Source organism: Manacus candei, unplaced genomic scaffold, assembly GCF_025592945.1.
Source record: "Manacus candei isolate 608988 ecotype Guabito, Panama unplaced genomic scaffold, ASM2559294v1 h1tg000014l, whole genome shotgun sequence".
In the NCBI taxonomy this organism is placed as follows: Eukaryota; Metazoa; Chordata; class Aves; order Passeriformes; family Pipridae; genus Manacus; species Manacus candei.
This window is the reverse complement of record NW_026138062.1, coordinates 38436447-38449833: the sequence shown is the minus strand read 5'-3', so window position 1 is coordinate 38449833 and position 13387 is coordinate 38436447. Positions and strand designations below refer to the sequence as shown.

The 13387-nt window shown below is 40.7% G+C and overlaps 1 protein-coding gene across 1 annotated transcript in view; it reads left to right on the top strand.

Annotated features, from left to right (window-relative positions):
• The window catches only part of ELMOD1 (ELMO domain containing 1), a 46151-nt gene that overhangs the window by 12953 nt on the left and 19811 nt on the right, over positions 1 to 13387 (top strand). Inside the window, exons 2-3 of the mRNA XM_051779865.1 lie at positions 2410 to 2515; positions 2825 to 2919. Of these exons, the coding sequence (XP_051635825.1) occupies positions 2903 to 2919 (17 nt within the window). The 5' untranslated portion in view covers positions 2410 to 2515; positions 2825 to 2902. The remainder of the gene's footprint in view (positions 1 to 2409; positions 2516 to 2824; positions 2920 to 13387) is intronic.

Below are 13387 nucleotides of genomic sequence, written 5' to 3'. Positions count from 1 at the left end.
ACAGCTTTTCATTCACTCATGGCCAGGCTTCGCGAACGAAGATTTGGGAAGGGCTCTACCCACGTTTGTTACAAGCGCGTTGGTGGCTAAAAAGGCCAATGCGAGATAGACGTATTCGATTGCAAAAGGCACAGCAGAAAGACTCCTTAGGTGGTATATTCTGCAAGACACGATTCTTTTTGCGTTGTCTTTTCTCCTCAAGGGTGATCCTGCGTGTGTTCTCAAAAGCATCAGCAGCGTTATAGATATCTGTCTCCAGACCTCTCGATTGGAGGCCAGAGTAGACCAGTTATGTTGATCAATATGGCCAAGGCTGAGATGTTGTTTCAGGGAGTCCTTGTATCTTCTCTTCGGGACTCCTCTCATGCAGCAGCCAGAGGCAAGTTCACCATAAAGCAAGATCTTAGGGAGGCGGTGGTCCTTCATCCTTGAGACGTGCCCTGCCCAACGTACCTGTTCTCAGCAACATGGCCTCAATACTTGTGACTGCTGCTTATTCTACAACAGATGTATTGGTCACATAATCTGACCAGTGGATGTTTAGGATTGTACGGAGGCAGCGTTGATGGAAGCGCTCTAGGAGATGCAGGTGGTGGCGGTAGATGACCCATGATTCGGAACCATATAAAAGAGTAGACAGTACTATGGCTCTGTAAACACTGATATTTGTACTTTTCTTCAAGTGTTTATTTCGCCAGACTCTTTTATGGAGTCTTCCGAAAGCACTGTATGCCTTTGCTAACCTGTTGTCTATCTCTCCATCAGTCTTACCATCCAAGGAGATGAGACTACCCAAGTAATTAAACAGCTACATTGACTTAAAATACAGTTTTTGAAACAGTCTAATTTTTAATGAGCATTCAAAATGAATTTATTATTGCCTGTAGCTGGTAACTGTTGTTGCAGGGAGAGTATCTGGAGGCTCCATGCCACACTTGGATGAACTGGTTCTGGAGTTCAAGCAAGTTGAACTTCTTTTCCCTTTAAAGCAGTAGTAAAGCAGCATAATTTTCAGCTAGTACCTTGATCAGAATCAAGAGGGAGCTGACCTTGGAGGCTGAGGCCAGCTCACACTTTTAGATGGGGTTTATCTGACAGCTCATGGCAATTCTGGTGTGTCCTTTATACTGATGCCCTTATGGGTCAAATTTTGTGTTGGAGCTTCCTTTGTTCAAGTTGATGCTAAAACGCTGAGACTCAGCTGTGAGAATTTTTCACAAACTGTATCTTTTAAACAGCAAATTGTTAGACTGCGGAAGGGGAGCAGGTTACATCCTCTCCGCTTTTTGCCTATCTCCTGTGCTCCCTGTGCTTTCTACGATAGAAGACCTATCAAAAGCTCTATAAGGAAGTGTTAGGAGCCTGCCTACTGTGTTCATTAATGAACTCCCAGAGTTTGATGTTAGCATCTCTCTACCCTTGCAAGCAGGTGTCACTGCAGCCAGCACCAATTACAGCTGCATTCAGGGGACAGCAACATGATTCAGCCAGTCAAAACCAATATAAATGAATGAAGCTTTCACAGTTCAGGGATTATATATTTTTAGCAAGCTGTATGTGATGTAATCCAACAAGATAGCTGCATTTTTCTGAACTTAAATGCTTGTTCTGTTCCTGTCAGCAAGCAATAACGGAGTGTGAAACTTACAAGTTACAAAGGGGAAAGTGTATGAGAACAAGGTAGGGCAAGAAGATTTTTATCCCATCAGTGCTGATAGGTCCTGGAGAAGAAAATAGATTTGAGGTTCTCTAGATTTATAACTTTGTGACAAAAGAGGTCAAATTTCTTAAGGCTTTCAGTACTTTTCAGCATGCTGCATGCAGTGCTAATGGAAAACAAGCTCTTAAATGATTTCTTCACAGCTTTTACTCAGGTCTTTATGTGTGGCTTGTACTAGTACAGAGCTTGAAAGTGTGGTCTTGTTCCCTTTAAGTCTTGGATTAAGCTGTCCCAACAGCAGACACATGTAGCAGTACCTGTTTTCTGGCAAGTAAAGAAATTAAAAATGTTTTATTACCTTTTACAGGATATCAAGTACAGTAATCTGAGAAGTCTGCATCTTTTAGTCAAATATCACTTGTAAGTGAATACTTCATTTCAGAAACATGAAGTAAAGAAGTGGTGACCAGGGAGAGTCTGCAGTACACAGGCAGGGTTATATTTTTAATGTTTCTTCATTATTTCTTCCAGTTCTCCTCTACTGGGACTAACTAGTAATCATAATATATATTACCTGTAGGACACCTGATCTCAGAACCGATGGGCAACCTGATCAACTCTATTTTAAGATCTCATATGTATCATTTAATATAGTTGGTCACCAGGAAAATTGATTACTCACTATCTCTTGTAGTGAATTAAATCAGGATCAGTATTATCTCTTTACTTACATTCTACTTTTACCCAAGGTCTCCAAGTGCTGTTGGAAATTCGGGCAAACAGAGGACTTTTAACAGCAGAGTGAACCGAGTGTCTCTTGAAACTGCCACTTGGAAACTGCTGTGAACCAAACAGGTATTTGAAGAACAGAAGAAGCGTTTGAAATTGTCTGGATGTTTCTTCAAGCTTTCTCACCTTTTTCTGTATTCTCATTCAAGTTTTTTACTTCTCTGAAAAGAGACATGGATAGTATAGTCTGGCCAAAGTATGTGCACAGGCTGAAGTGTGAACAAATTATGATTTTTCATTTTGTTTTTATTGACATGAGAGTTTTTTAACATCTTTCCCATGTATTTCCATAGATGTTTGCTTCAAGAGCCATTTAGACAACTGAAATATCATTTTTTTTCTATTAGTAAATAAGTCTCAATTCTATTTCTACAGCACCAATATCCCCTTCAAAGAAGAGGTCATCAGTGATCAACAGATTACAGCTCTAGCAACACAAACCAAACCGTCACTATGAAGCACTTCCTGAGGTAACTGTTCTGTATTTTTTCAGAAGTGTTAAATTATTCTGATTACTTTAATGCTGCAGTGAGTTAAGTGTTTTTACTGTTACAAGTATTACAGAAGGTGTAAACTAGATCATACAAGATTGCTTTCTGTTCACCTAGATCTAGCTATTTAATTAAAGCTATTTTAATTTAAATTTTCCTTTCCAGTTTTTTATAGAAGAAAAGAATGTGTCAACTGTCTTGTGGGATTGGAGCAGTGATGTATCAAATATGTCAGGGGAAAATAGGGGAAATAGTAATGTAGAACAGTACTTGAAAAATTATGGGCTTTTGCTTTCCCATTTTTGTCTACTGTCTGGATTTTTGGAGTGTTATTTGTGAAAGCAGAGAAGGGGAGATGCTTGGTGAAGAGGTGCAAGTGTTTTTGAAGCTGATCATGCTCAGTTTGGGGGAGAAATGTCAATTACTTGCTCCTACATATGACTTGCAGTTGTTTCTCCATAAACCAGAGTTAGAGTGAAGGACTTGAGAGACAACAGCTATAGGTGCAGAAAGCCCATGTTGTCTTTGTTCTGCAGTCAATGGAGAGAGCTGAGCACTTCTCAAAATTAATACAGATCAAGAGCCTAATTTGTGTATAAACCAAAGAAATCCTAATCTGTCTGGATGAGAGAAACCTTTTCAAGAGAGCTAAAACATATGCTTCTGTATAGAGCATCTGTCACTATATTTTTCTCCCTTTTTAGACTGTTTACAGCAGAGAGTCTTATACACTATGGATATTAGCATCATTACTTCTAGGCTAATCATCTATAATGACTTTGCTGCCAAACCAGACTTGGCTTAAGCATTTCTGTGGAGTGTTTGGGTCAGCTTCCTCAGGTATCCTGAACCAGCTGCAAAAGGACGCTGTAAGCAGGACATATACAGGCCAAAAGTATAAAGCAAATATTTGTTTGCTAACATCCACAAAAGACAGATAAGATTGAATGAGCTAAACATTAGTGTGCTTACCACCCTGATAGGCACCAGCCAGGAGGGAAAGAATTGGCCTTGCAAGTGGCTCATGCCTTGGGTGGTCCCAAGTCTTCCATCAGCTCCATTGATATAGGTCCAGTGAGCTGACAGTTCACAACTAACCTGGATAACATCCCTGTGGTGCTTTTTCCCTTTATAATTTTATATTGTCTCATTCTGGAACCTTCCTTCTGGGATCCTGCTAATTATTTCCATCTCAGCAGTCCTGCCTCTATAATTTTTACCTTTTTTTCTCTGTACAGACTTATTCACCAACCTTACCCAAGGTCACAAATTGGTGCCGTGAGGGATTTGGGTCATGAGTCCTGCATAAAGTAGACTCTACCATCCTGTGAGTGGGGTGAGAGCCTCTGGCTGGGGTTGCAGAGGGTGTTACAGCTTGCTCCCATAGTGATCTGGGATTTCCTGAGCATAAAATAATTTTGATCCCTCCTGATGGAGATGCTGAGCTGCTGCCAACTTCTAAGCTGCTATCTCTCCTCCTGTTAAACTACCTGTTCTGCTCACCTTTGTCTGTCCTGGCCCCTTGGTGATTTTTCCATGTTGGAGAAAGTGTGCTGTTTTGGAGGCTGTCTTGAAGAAACTGCCTCCTGCTTCTCTTTATGGTATTTCTGAAGTCAGTGAATCCTAAAAGATTTGAGAAGTCTTGGTGGTGTTGGATTCTCTTAAGTGGTAAAAGTAGATATTCTGAAAAAAATTGCTTATCTAAATAGCACAGTCCTGGACTTTGTTGTGGAAAGTCCAGTATTCCAAATGCTGAACAGGAAGTTGGATTAAGGAATGGGGAAGAGGGAGAATACAAAGCACCTAAAATAGGAAAATACTGTTGAAATAGGGAACCTATTTCTGTTTACTTACAAGCATCTGATTTTCTTATTTTATGTTAATCCTTTGACATGAACTGATAAGAGTACTCTCCTCATAATTTGTCAATATAGAAGAAAAACAGAGATTAAAAAGTAAGCTGGGGTCCTACTGGGGGTAGTGATTTCTGTTATATGTGTTGCAGCCTGTGGTTGCAGGTTTGTGTGATGAAGAATAAGGCAGTGAAGGGCGGAGCTGCAGGGACATATACATGTGAGGCAAGGATATTAACTCTCCCAGCTTGGAAATCAGCTGGAAAATAAACAAGTTAATATATATTGTGTCCCCTGATGTTTGTCCATTACTGCTAGTAGCAGCCACCTGAGAGCTTAAAGTGTTCTTAACTGTTTGTGAAGATCAAGTGCAGGGCTGGGTGTTGTGTGCTGATGGCAAAGGCTGCTCAGTGGCACAGTGTTTTCCTTGTTGCACAACATGGAGCAGACACTGGACTAGTTGATGCTGATGGCAGAGATTATCTCTACATTTGAAACCAGTGAGCTTCTTAGTTAAGTCTGCTCAAACTGCAAGTCATCTTGTTAATTGCAACATGGAAAATGCCATAAAACGGACGGAGAGAGGAACAGGGCTTTTATCTGTGAAGTTAAAATAACCTCAACTTTGCTTTCTAAGTAGTGGCAGTACTTTCCCTGAAGCAACTTCATGTAGCATGTATTTGCCTGGGCACCCAAGGAGGACTTTGAACAGTGGCTTTCAAATCCAGCTTGATGTAAGAGAAAGCTCTTACCTATAGGCAGACTTACCACTCTGCTCTGAGTTAAGTTTGTCAACTGGAGACACACTGTAGTCTCTGGTTTTTACTGGAGCTGGTCTTCTAAACAAAACACTGCAGTTGTGAATACAGTAATTACTCATGTAATGTATGTTGTTGTGAATAATGTAATTACTCATTAGTGTAATTTGCATGCTACTTTTGCTGTGCCTACTACTCATCTGTTGGACCTTTGACATGACTTTTTAGAATCAGCTTGACATCTCCTCTTTCTCTTTTGACAGTCTGTTTTGTGTTTAATATTAGTGAATTGTCTTTTTCTTCCTCCCCCCCCCAACCTTTCAGTTTAAGAAGACTTGTTTAGTGTTCTACCATTCTGTGTTTGGTGAGGTTGAAAGACACCTCTGGAAATCAAATCCTATCGCATTGCCCAAAGCAAGGTCAGCTATATCAAGTTACTTGAGGCTGCATCCAGTCACATTTTCAGCATCTCCAGGAATGGAGATTCTGGAGCCTCTCTGAACAACCTGTTCCTTTTGTTTAGAATCCTAGGTGTGTTATGATCAGGTTCTTCAAAATTATTAGAAATGCCTCTGCCCAAATTAAGGTGCAAACAAGACCGTATGCCAAAGTCAATAGTATGGATTTTTATTTAACATTAAATGCAAGGTAGAGATAGAAAGAAATAGGAAAAAGAGAGAGGCATGGTAGAGAAAGAGAGTGACAGAGACAGATTAAGTAAAAAAAAAATACGACCACTCCATGGATTCTGACAGCATCCCGTTGATCCTCTTCTTATGGTCTTCTCAGGGGTGAGAGTCACAGTTTTGTCAAAGTGATGATTGCAGTCTGGATCTCTCAAGGGAAGCCCACGTTGGTGAGGGCAAAAGCCCCATGTGGTGATGGAAGAAACCCAGGTGTGGTTAGGGAGGAAGCCTCTGGTTGTAAGGGAAGTCCTATGTATTTATTATACTTAGGATAGGTAGGAACATCCCTGGTACCTCCACTAGGACAGGGAGTTTTTCACTGGATGATGTAATACTGGATTGGTGGATGTTTTCTGAGTTTTTGACACCTTCTAAGATGTTAGAGCTGCCTAATGTTACATCAGTGCAGTTGAGTCCATTATGGCCCATTATGGCCTGTCAGCAGAGATGAATATCTCCAGGCTACATGTGAATTGTTGCAGTAGTTCCCCAGAGGGGAGTTATCATAGCTAAGTCATTTGTGTAAGGACAAAGAAATACTACCCTGCCTTGCAGGACTTACCTCTTTCCTTACCTTGTTCAACATACAGCTTGTAGCCTGAGGTGTAGAGTGTGCATGCCTATAGCATCTGGGCGGTTCCTTCGAACATAATCAGCTTGCATCTTGGTTGTCTGAGCCATCAGCATTCCAGTCTCTCACACTTGTGGATATATTCTTCTCCTGGGATAATTGGACAATAGTGCCACCTTTATCTTATCTCAATCATTTATCTTATCATGGTCCAGATTAGTAGGTGTGGGCTTTGGGTGAGCAGTTGTTTCTTTGCAGAATTTGCAACAGTGGACAAAAGTCTTTCAGTGGTTTTGACAATGTTTAAGCCATTAACCAATTTCAGTCTCTCAAAAGGTTGGAAAAGACTTTTAAGATCATGCAATCGAACCATTAACCCAGCACTGTCAAGTCCACCACTAAGCCATGTCCTCCGAGTGCCACATCTACGTGTCCTTTAAGTACCTCCAGGAATGGGGATTCCACCACTACCCTGGGCAGCCTGTTCCAGTGCTTGACAATTCTTTTGGTGAAGAAATTTTTCACAATTTTCAATCTAAACATTACCTGTTGCAACATGAAGCCATTTCCTATTGTCCTGTCACTTGTTACTTGGGAGAAGAGAACGACTTCCACCTGGCTACAACCTCCTTTCACACAACTGTAGAAAGCGATGAGGTCTCCCCAGAGCCTCTTTTTCTCCAGGCTAAACAACCCCAGCTCCCTCAGACACTCCTCACAGGACTGGTGCTCCAGACCCTTCACCAGCTTTGTTGCCCTCCTTTGAACATGCTCCAGTGCCTCAATGTCCTTCTTGTAGTGAGGTGCCCAAAACTGAACACAGGATTCAAGGTGTGGCCTCACCAGTGCCAAGTACAGAGGGACAATCACTGCCCTGGTCCTGCTGGCCACACTATTGCTGATACAGGCCAGGATGCCATTGGCCTTCTTGGCCACCGGGGCACACTGCAGACTCAGGTTCAGCTACTGTTGACCAAAACCCCCAGATCCTTTTCCATCAGGCAGCTTTCCAACTACTCTTCCTGCAGCCTGTAGCACTGCCTGGAATTGTTGTGACCCAAGCACAGGACCCAGTACTTGGTCTTGTTGAACGTTATACAGTTGGCATCAGCACATTGATCCAGCCTGTCTAGATACCTCTGCAAAACCTTCCTACCCTCTAGAAGATCAACATTCCCACCCAACTGGATTGGAAAAGGAGAAGCTTTTATTAAACAGACAGTCTAGTAGTTGGAATAACTCTAAATCCTTGAATTTAGACTCTTGTGCTCATAGTTCTAATTCAAGGTGATGTCCAAATGAAAAGAGCTGGTTTAGGTTTCTTTTCCTTCTCAGCTTGCTCTGATATTAATGATTCCTGAAATCTGAAATATTACTTATGAAATAATAAAACTGTTTCTCAGTTAAATACTTAATCTTTCAGTGCTTTTTTTTGTAAAGGGGTTTTGTGGAGTCTGTCAGTGACAATTCCACTTTGACTTTAATTTATCTTTAGCAACTGAAATAATAACAACTTGGAGAGCCAACTGTAGCAGGCAGATTTTCTTCAGTAAACCCTAGAAACTTGACACCCTCTCTTGATCTACTGCAAAAGAATCTCAAAGCACTAGCAGAATTTAAGCATAAGGTCTGTTACTGGAGTCATATCAGATAAAATGAAAATCAAATCAGCAAACAGCAAGAGAAGCAAAGTGAGGAAAGCTGCTGTTAAAAACTATTCTTATGTCTTCCTTAGTTGCCACGGTGACTTGCTTTCATGTCTAAATGAGGAGATAAGGTGGATTTCAGTTGTCAAGTCTGCAAAGGCACAGAATGAAAACAATTTCTTGTGTTTTAAAGGAGGTGATAGCAGGTCTGCCTACGGCAGAAATGGTGATTGGTACATTACTTCTTGGTTGATCTTGTATGTACACTGTAAGTTACACACATAAACCAAAGACAGTCAAGGTAAATAAGCTCCTCACTTGCTTACTCACCTATTTGGACACCTTATCAGCCATAACTAGTTTGATTTCTCAAACTGTAATCAGAATTCTCAGAAAGGAAATACTCCTGTAATCCACTCTTTTCTGAACTGAGTATGTCCTTCAGGAAAAACAGTTGTGTAAGAATCTTTACTATCCGTATGACCTGAAACAGGACACACAGGAAAGAAAATGATGTGTAAGTAGATTCAGTGACATTTTTTCATTCTTTTAAACTACTGGATTTGATGTTGGGGTATTTTTGGTTGGTTTTGGGAGTTTACTTGCTTCCCTCCCAATTTTAAGTCCAGTAAGTAGCACTGAGTATCTAGCTGAAGTTTTCATTTTACCCAAAGTATTTGTGTTTGTTACTGACTCTGAAAATACTAAGGTTCTGAAATTACTGGGGGAGGGAATAAGCACCTTCTATTTTATTAGTTTCAAAACTGTTGCACAGTAATTGATCTCTACTTTCCTTCAAGAGGTATTTCATGTTGCATTATACATACATCTTGTTATTTAGTCGAACAGGTAGCGCAGGAAAGAGCTTCACAGAAATACTAGGTAACTTTGGAAACCTTTGCTCAATTTTGCTTCTGCCAGTTTATATGGAGAAGGCTGTCTAGAGCCAGTCACCCTGAAATAAAAAGACAGACTTCATGAAAATGTGACGTCATAATGTCACTGGAGAGAGATGTAAATTGTAATAGCCATCGCATGTGCTGTTCCTGTCACAATGAAAACATCAGATGGCTAGTCAAGGGCAAACATTGAGAACCCCTTGTTGAGAACCACTTTTGTACTTCCCTTCACACCTTTAGGGTGTGAAACAACAAACTCAGCGTTCTCTACTTCTTGCTGCCTGCCTCATACTTTCTTTCCCCAGACAGATCAGCACATGCTGTGGAGAATAGAAGCACTGTGAATGTAGCATCAGTACTCTTACTTTTTGACTCTAAATTTCTCCATGTCTTGCAAGGATCCTAACAATTGTAGAAACCCCTTTCTTCATCCCCTTCCTCACGGAAGAGAGCTCTCCAGAACCTCTGCTGAGCTCCATTATTGCTGATAGAGATGGGTTGCTTAATTGTTTTTTCGTACAGCATCCTTGGCAAGGGAACTGGCTGTTCATTTGACCTGTGCACATCAGCATCTTATTGTGCAGTTCTTTCTTTGTTTTACTTGAATAAATGTTCGTATACTGTTGAAATGCAACTATGAATATATGTGGGTCTATACAACAGTTTGTAATACAGAGGAAGAAGGAGCTTGTATTGAAATGGGAAAGAGCAGAGTGTGAGTCTCTGAGGAATGCCTTAATTTCTATAATATTTCTGTTTTTAAACTTCACCTCAGGATCTGAAATCATACCGTACATGACCACACAAACTTTTTTCTGTGCTGGAAGGGCAAGAGGGGGGAAAACCACAAACCAACCAACCAACAACAAAAACAACAAACAAGAACAACAGAAGAGATTGACTGGAAAGGAGTTTTGGAATTGAACACTAAAACAAACCAGAAGTTAATGCCACTGTGCTGTAGTCAAACACATGGCTCATGCTGTACTTTCATGGGAGTTCTTTTTCATGATACACTATGTTTTGTTTTATATTGCCAGTGTCTCAATTTTGCACGCACTGAAGTGCCTAGTGGCTAGCAGAAAACTTTTCTTACCTAATCACTAGTGTACTTTTATTACAGGACTTCTGCAAGCAAGAGGTGCCTTTTATAAAGAGCTTGTGTTACTTTTTATGCCTTTCATGTTGCAAATGGAAGATTTCAACTAGTGTAAGCCTGAGATGGATGAGTAGTAGAAAACTGAAGGTACCCACAAAGGCTAACTTTCTTCTAGTCAAAACTAGTGCGTATTTGTTTGATTAGTAATAGCTGATAAGTATATTTTAGTGGATCACAGATGTAGTGTTTGTGTGCTGTAGTGTCATGCTTTTAGTCGGTGTATTTTTATTAACCTTTATGCAAACCACAGCCAAAGCAGAACTTTAGTGGAGAAAGTGGTTGCAACTATATGCTCACAACACTATCCCATCTGGAGTTTTTCCTTTGATTTGCAAATCTGTCATTGAGCCTAAGGCAGAAACACATAATTCAAATGCACTTAATACCTTCCCCGCTCACTCCCCCCCCCAAAAACTTATGCACATCACACAATACGGTACTCAAAACCTTGTTTTTAAATAAATGGGTTCAGTCCTGGAGGCAACTAAGTATAGGCATGAACTTTCTTAAAGGACATGGATTTTATGGGAGCTACCTAGCTCATTAGAAGGAAATCTTATTACATGGACTGTTGACATGAAGTTAAGTGACTCTGAGTCTTTCCTCTCATTTTTTCTTATAAATGAGCTCTCTCTATGGTTGCTCTAATAGAGACCTAACTTTTGAAAAGAAAGCAGGCCTAAAGAAAATAACTCTAATTTCTACTACGAATATATGATGAAAACTCAGAACTTTGTTTTACAATACTCCACCTTTCAGCTTGGCATTTTTTTCTTGTGTTTGTTTTTCTGTGCCTTCAGCCTGACTACAGAGCTGAGTTGTGTTGAGGAAGCCAAGGGATAACTGTTCTTCGAATTCTTCAGGGATGGTAGACTAGTCAAATCTATAAAGGTTGATATCAAACGTCTGTTGGAAAACCAAAATGTCCAGTGTTAACCTATAGGGTTTTCTAAGCCATTATTAAAGGTTACAGTTGAAGATATTAGTTGACTTAATGTGAGATTGACCCTTTAACAGACATATATCCTAAGAACAGGTTGGATGGTGCTTTGAGCAGCTCGGTCTAGTGGAAGGTGTCCCTGCCTATGACATGGCTGTTGGAACAAGATATCTTTAAGGCCCTTTCCAACCCAAACCATTCTGTGATGATTCTGTGATTCTACTTCTAACTATTGAAAACTTAAAGAATGGCTGTTGGTTGATGATGGCTTTGTCTCCTGGTAACCAGTCTTGTTCTTAATACTGAAGGCAATAACCTGCTGTAAAACACAAATTAACTCCTCACAGTAGTGTGTTCTGGCACATCGTGCGGCAGGGATGAGGGGATGTTTTGGTGTCAGCACCTGAAACTTTTTTTTGTCTAAAACTTGAATAAACCATGGGACTGATTTCTCATTCACTTTGTATCTAAAATAGTGGCTTCCCATTGCATAAAACCAAGGGGGTTTGCCTGCATGCAGGCATTTGGGAGTGTTAAGTGAATTAACTAAAAGTGTGAAGATAAAGTGGATGCTTTTAAAGCATGTTAAGTACTTGTGTTGATGCTTTCCATTTAGACATAAAATGTCTTTAGTTCCCTTAGCTTAATCCCTCTCCAAAGATGATTAAACTAAAGTTAATATAAAGCAGATTAAACTCCTGTGTAGACATTAACATGCATTAATTCATCTTCCCTTCCTTGAATGTCCTTCTACAGCATGCCCTTCAGGATGATTTTAGGAAGTGATCGAGCTCTTCAAGCTTTATTAAATCTATAACTGATTTGAGTATCTGAAATTCAGTAGTTCGAAATAACTACCGCACTTCATTGAAAAGGTTAATGGAGTTTGCAAACAAATAACCGTCCTTTGAAAACATCAACAGCAGAAAACAATGGGCTAATGATGAATATGCATACACACAGGCTTAGAACATAATGGCCCAAATTATTTTTGACTATTTATTGGCAAGCTGTCATGTCAAAGCAGTATTGATGTTTTCCCATAATATAATAATGGAATATAATCACAGAGAGGTTGAGATTGGAAGAGACCCATGGAGGTCATATGGTCCATCCCCACTGTTCTAGCAGAACCATCTAGAGCCAGTTACCCAGGACCATGCCCAGATGGCAATGTTCCCACTGTCATATCTTTGCAACTTGTCTTTTATGAGATGTGCCTCTGAACCCAGGGACCACGGGTGGATCCTCCCCCACCTGGTGCACCCTGTGAATCTGTGCCTTCATAACCATAGAAACAAGAAAGCTAAATTGTTTCCAAATAAGTTTTTTCCCCTTAAATCTGGGTTTGGGGTGTGTTATGTAATTGTGGCAGTATGTGGGCTTCAGTAGCAGCTGCAGTGCTAATAAGGTTTAAAATAGAGCATTTCTCATGTATGCAGCCTTTTTCAGGCTTTCATAGGATCACAAGATAGTTGAGCCTGGGAGGGACCTAAGCAGGTCTCTGGTCCAACCTCCTGACACCAGACTGGCCTGCTCAGGGCTTCTTCCAGTCAAGGCTTAAAAACTCTGAAGAAGTAAACTGCACAGCCTCTCTTGGAAACCTATGCTACTACCTGACTGTCCCCATGGTGAAAAAACTTCTCCTCACAAGACTGATCATCTTGTGATCATACTTACTGTCCCTTGTCTACCTGCCCTGCAGCACTGTGAAGAGCCCAGCTCTGTTTCCTTCATGATCTGATCACAGGCACTGGGGGCTGCGGTTAGTTCCCCCTGGAGGTATCTCTACATCAAGTGGAACAAGCCCAGCTCTCCCAGCCTCTTCTCACAGGGTTTGTTGTCCAGTCCTACCATCTCCACTGAAATACATCCTGTTTGTCAAAGTCTGTCTTCTGTTGCTGCGGCTCAAAACTAGATGCAATAGCTAAATAA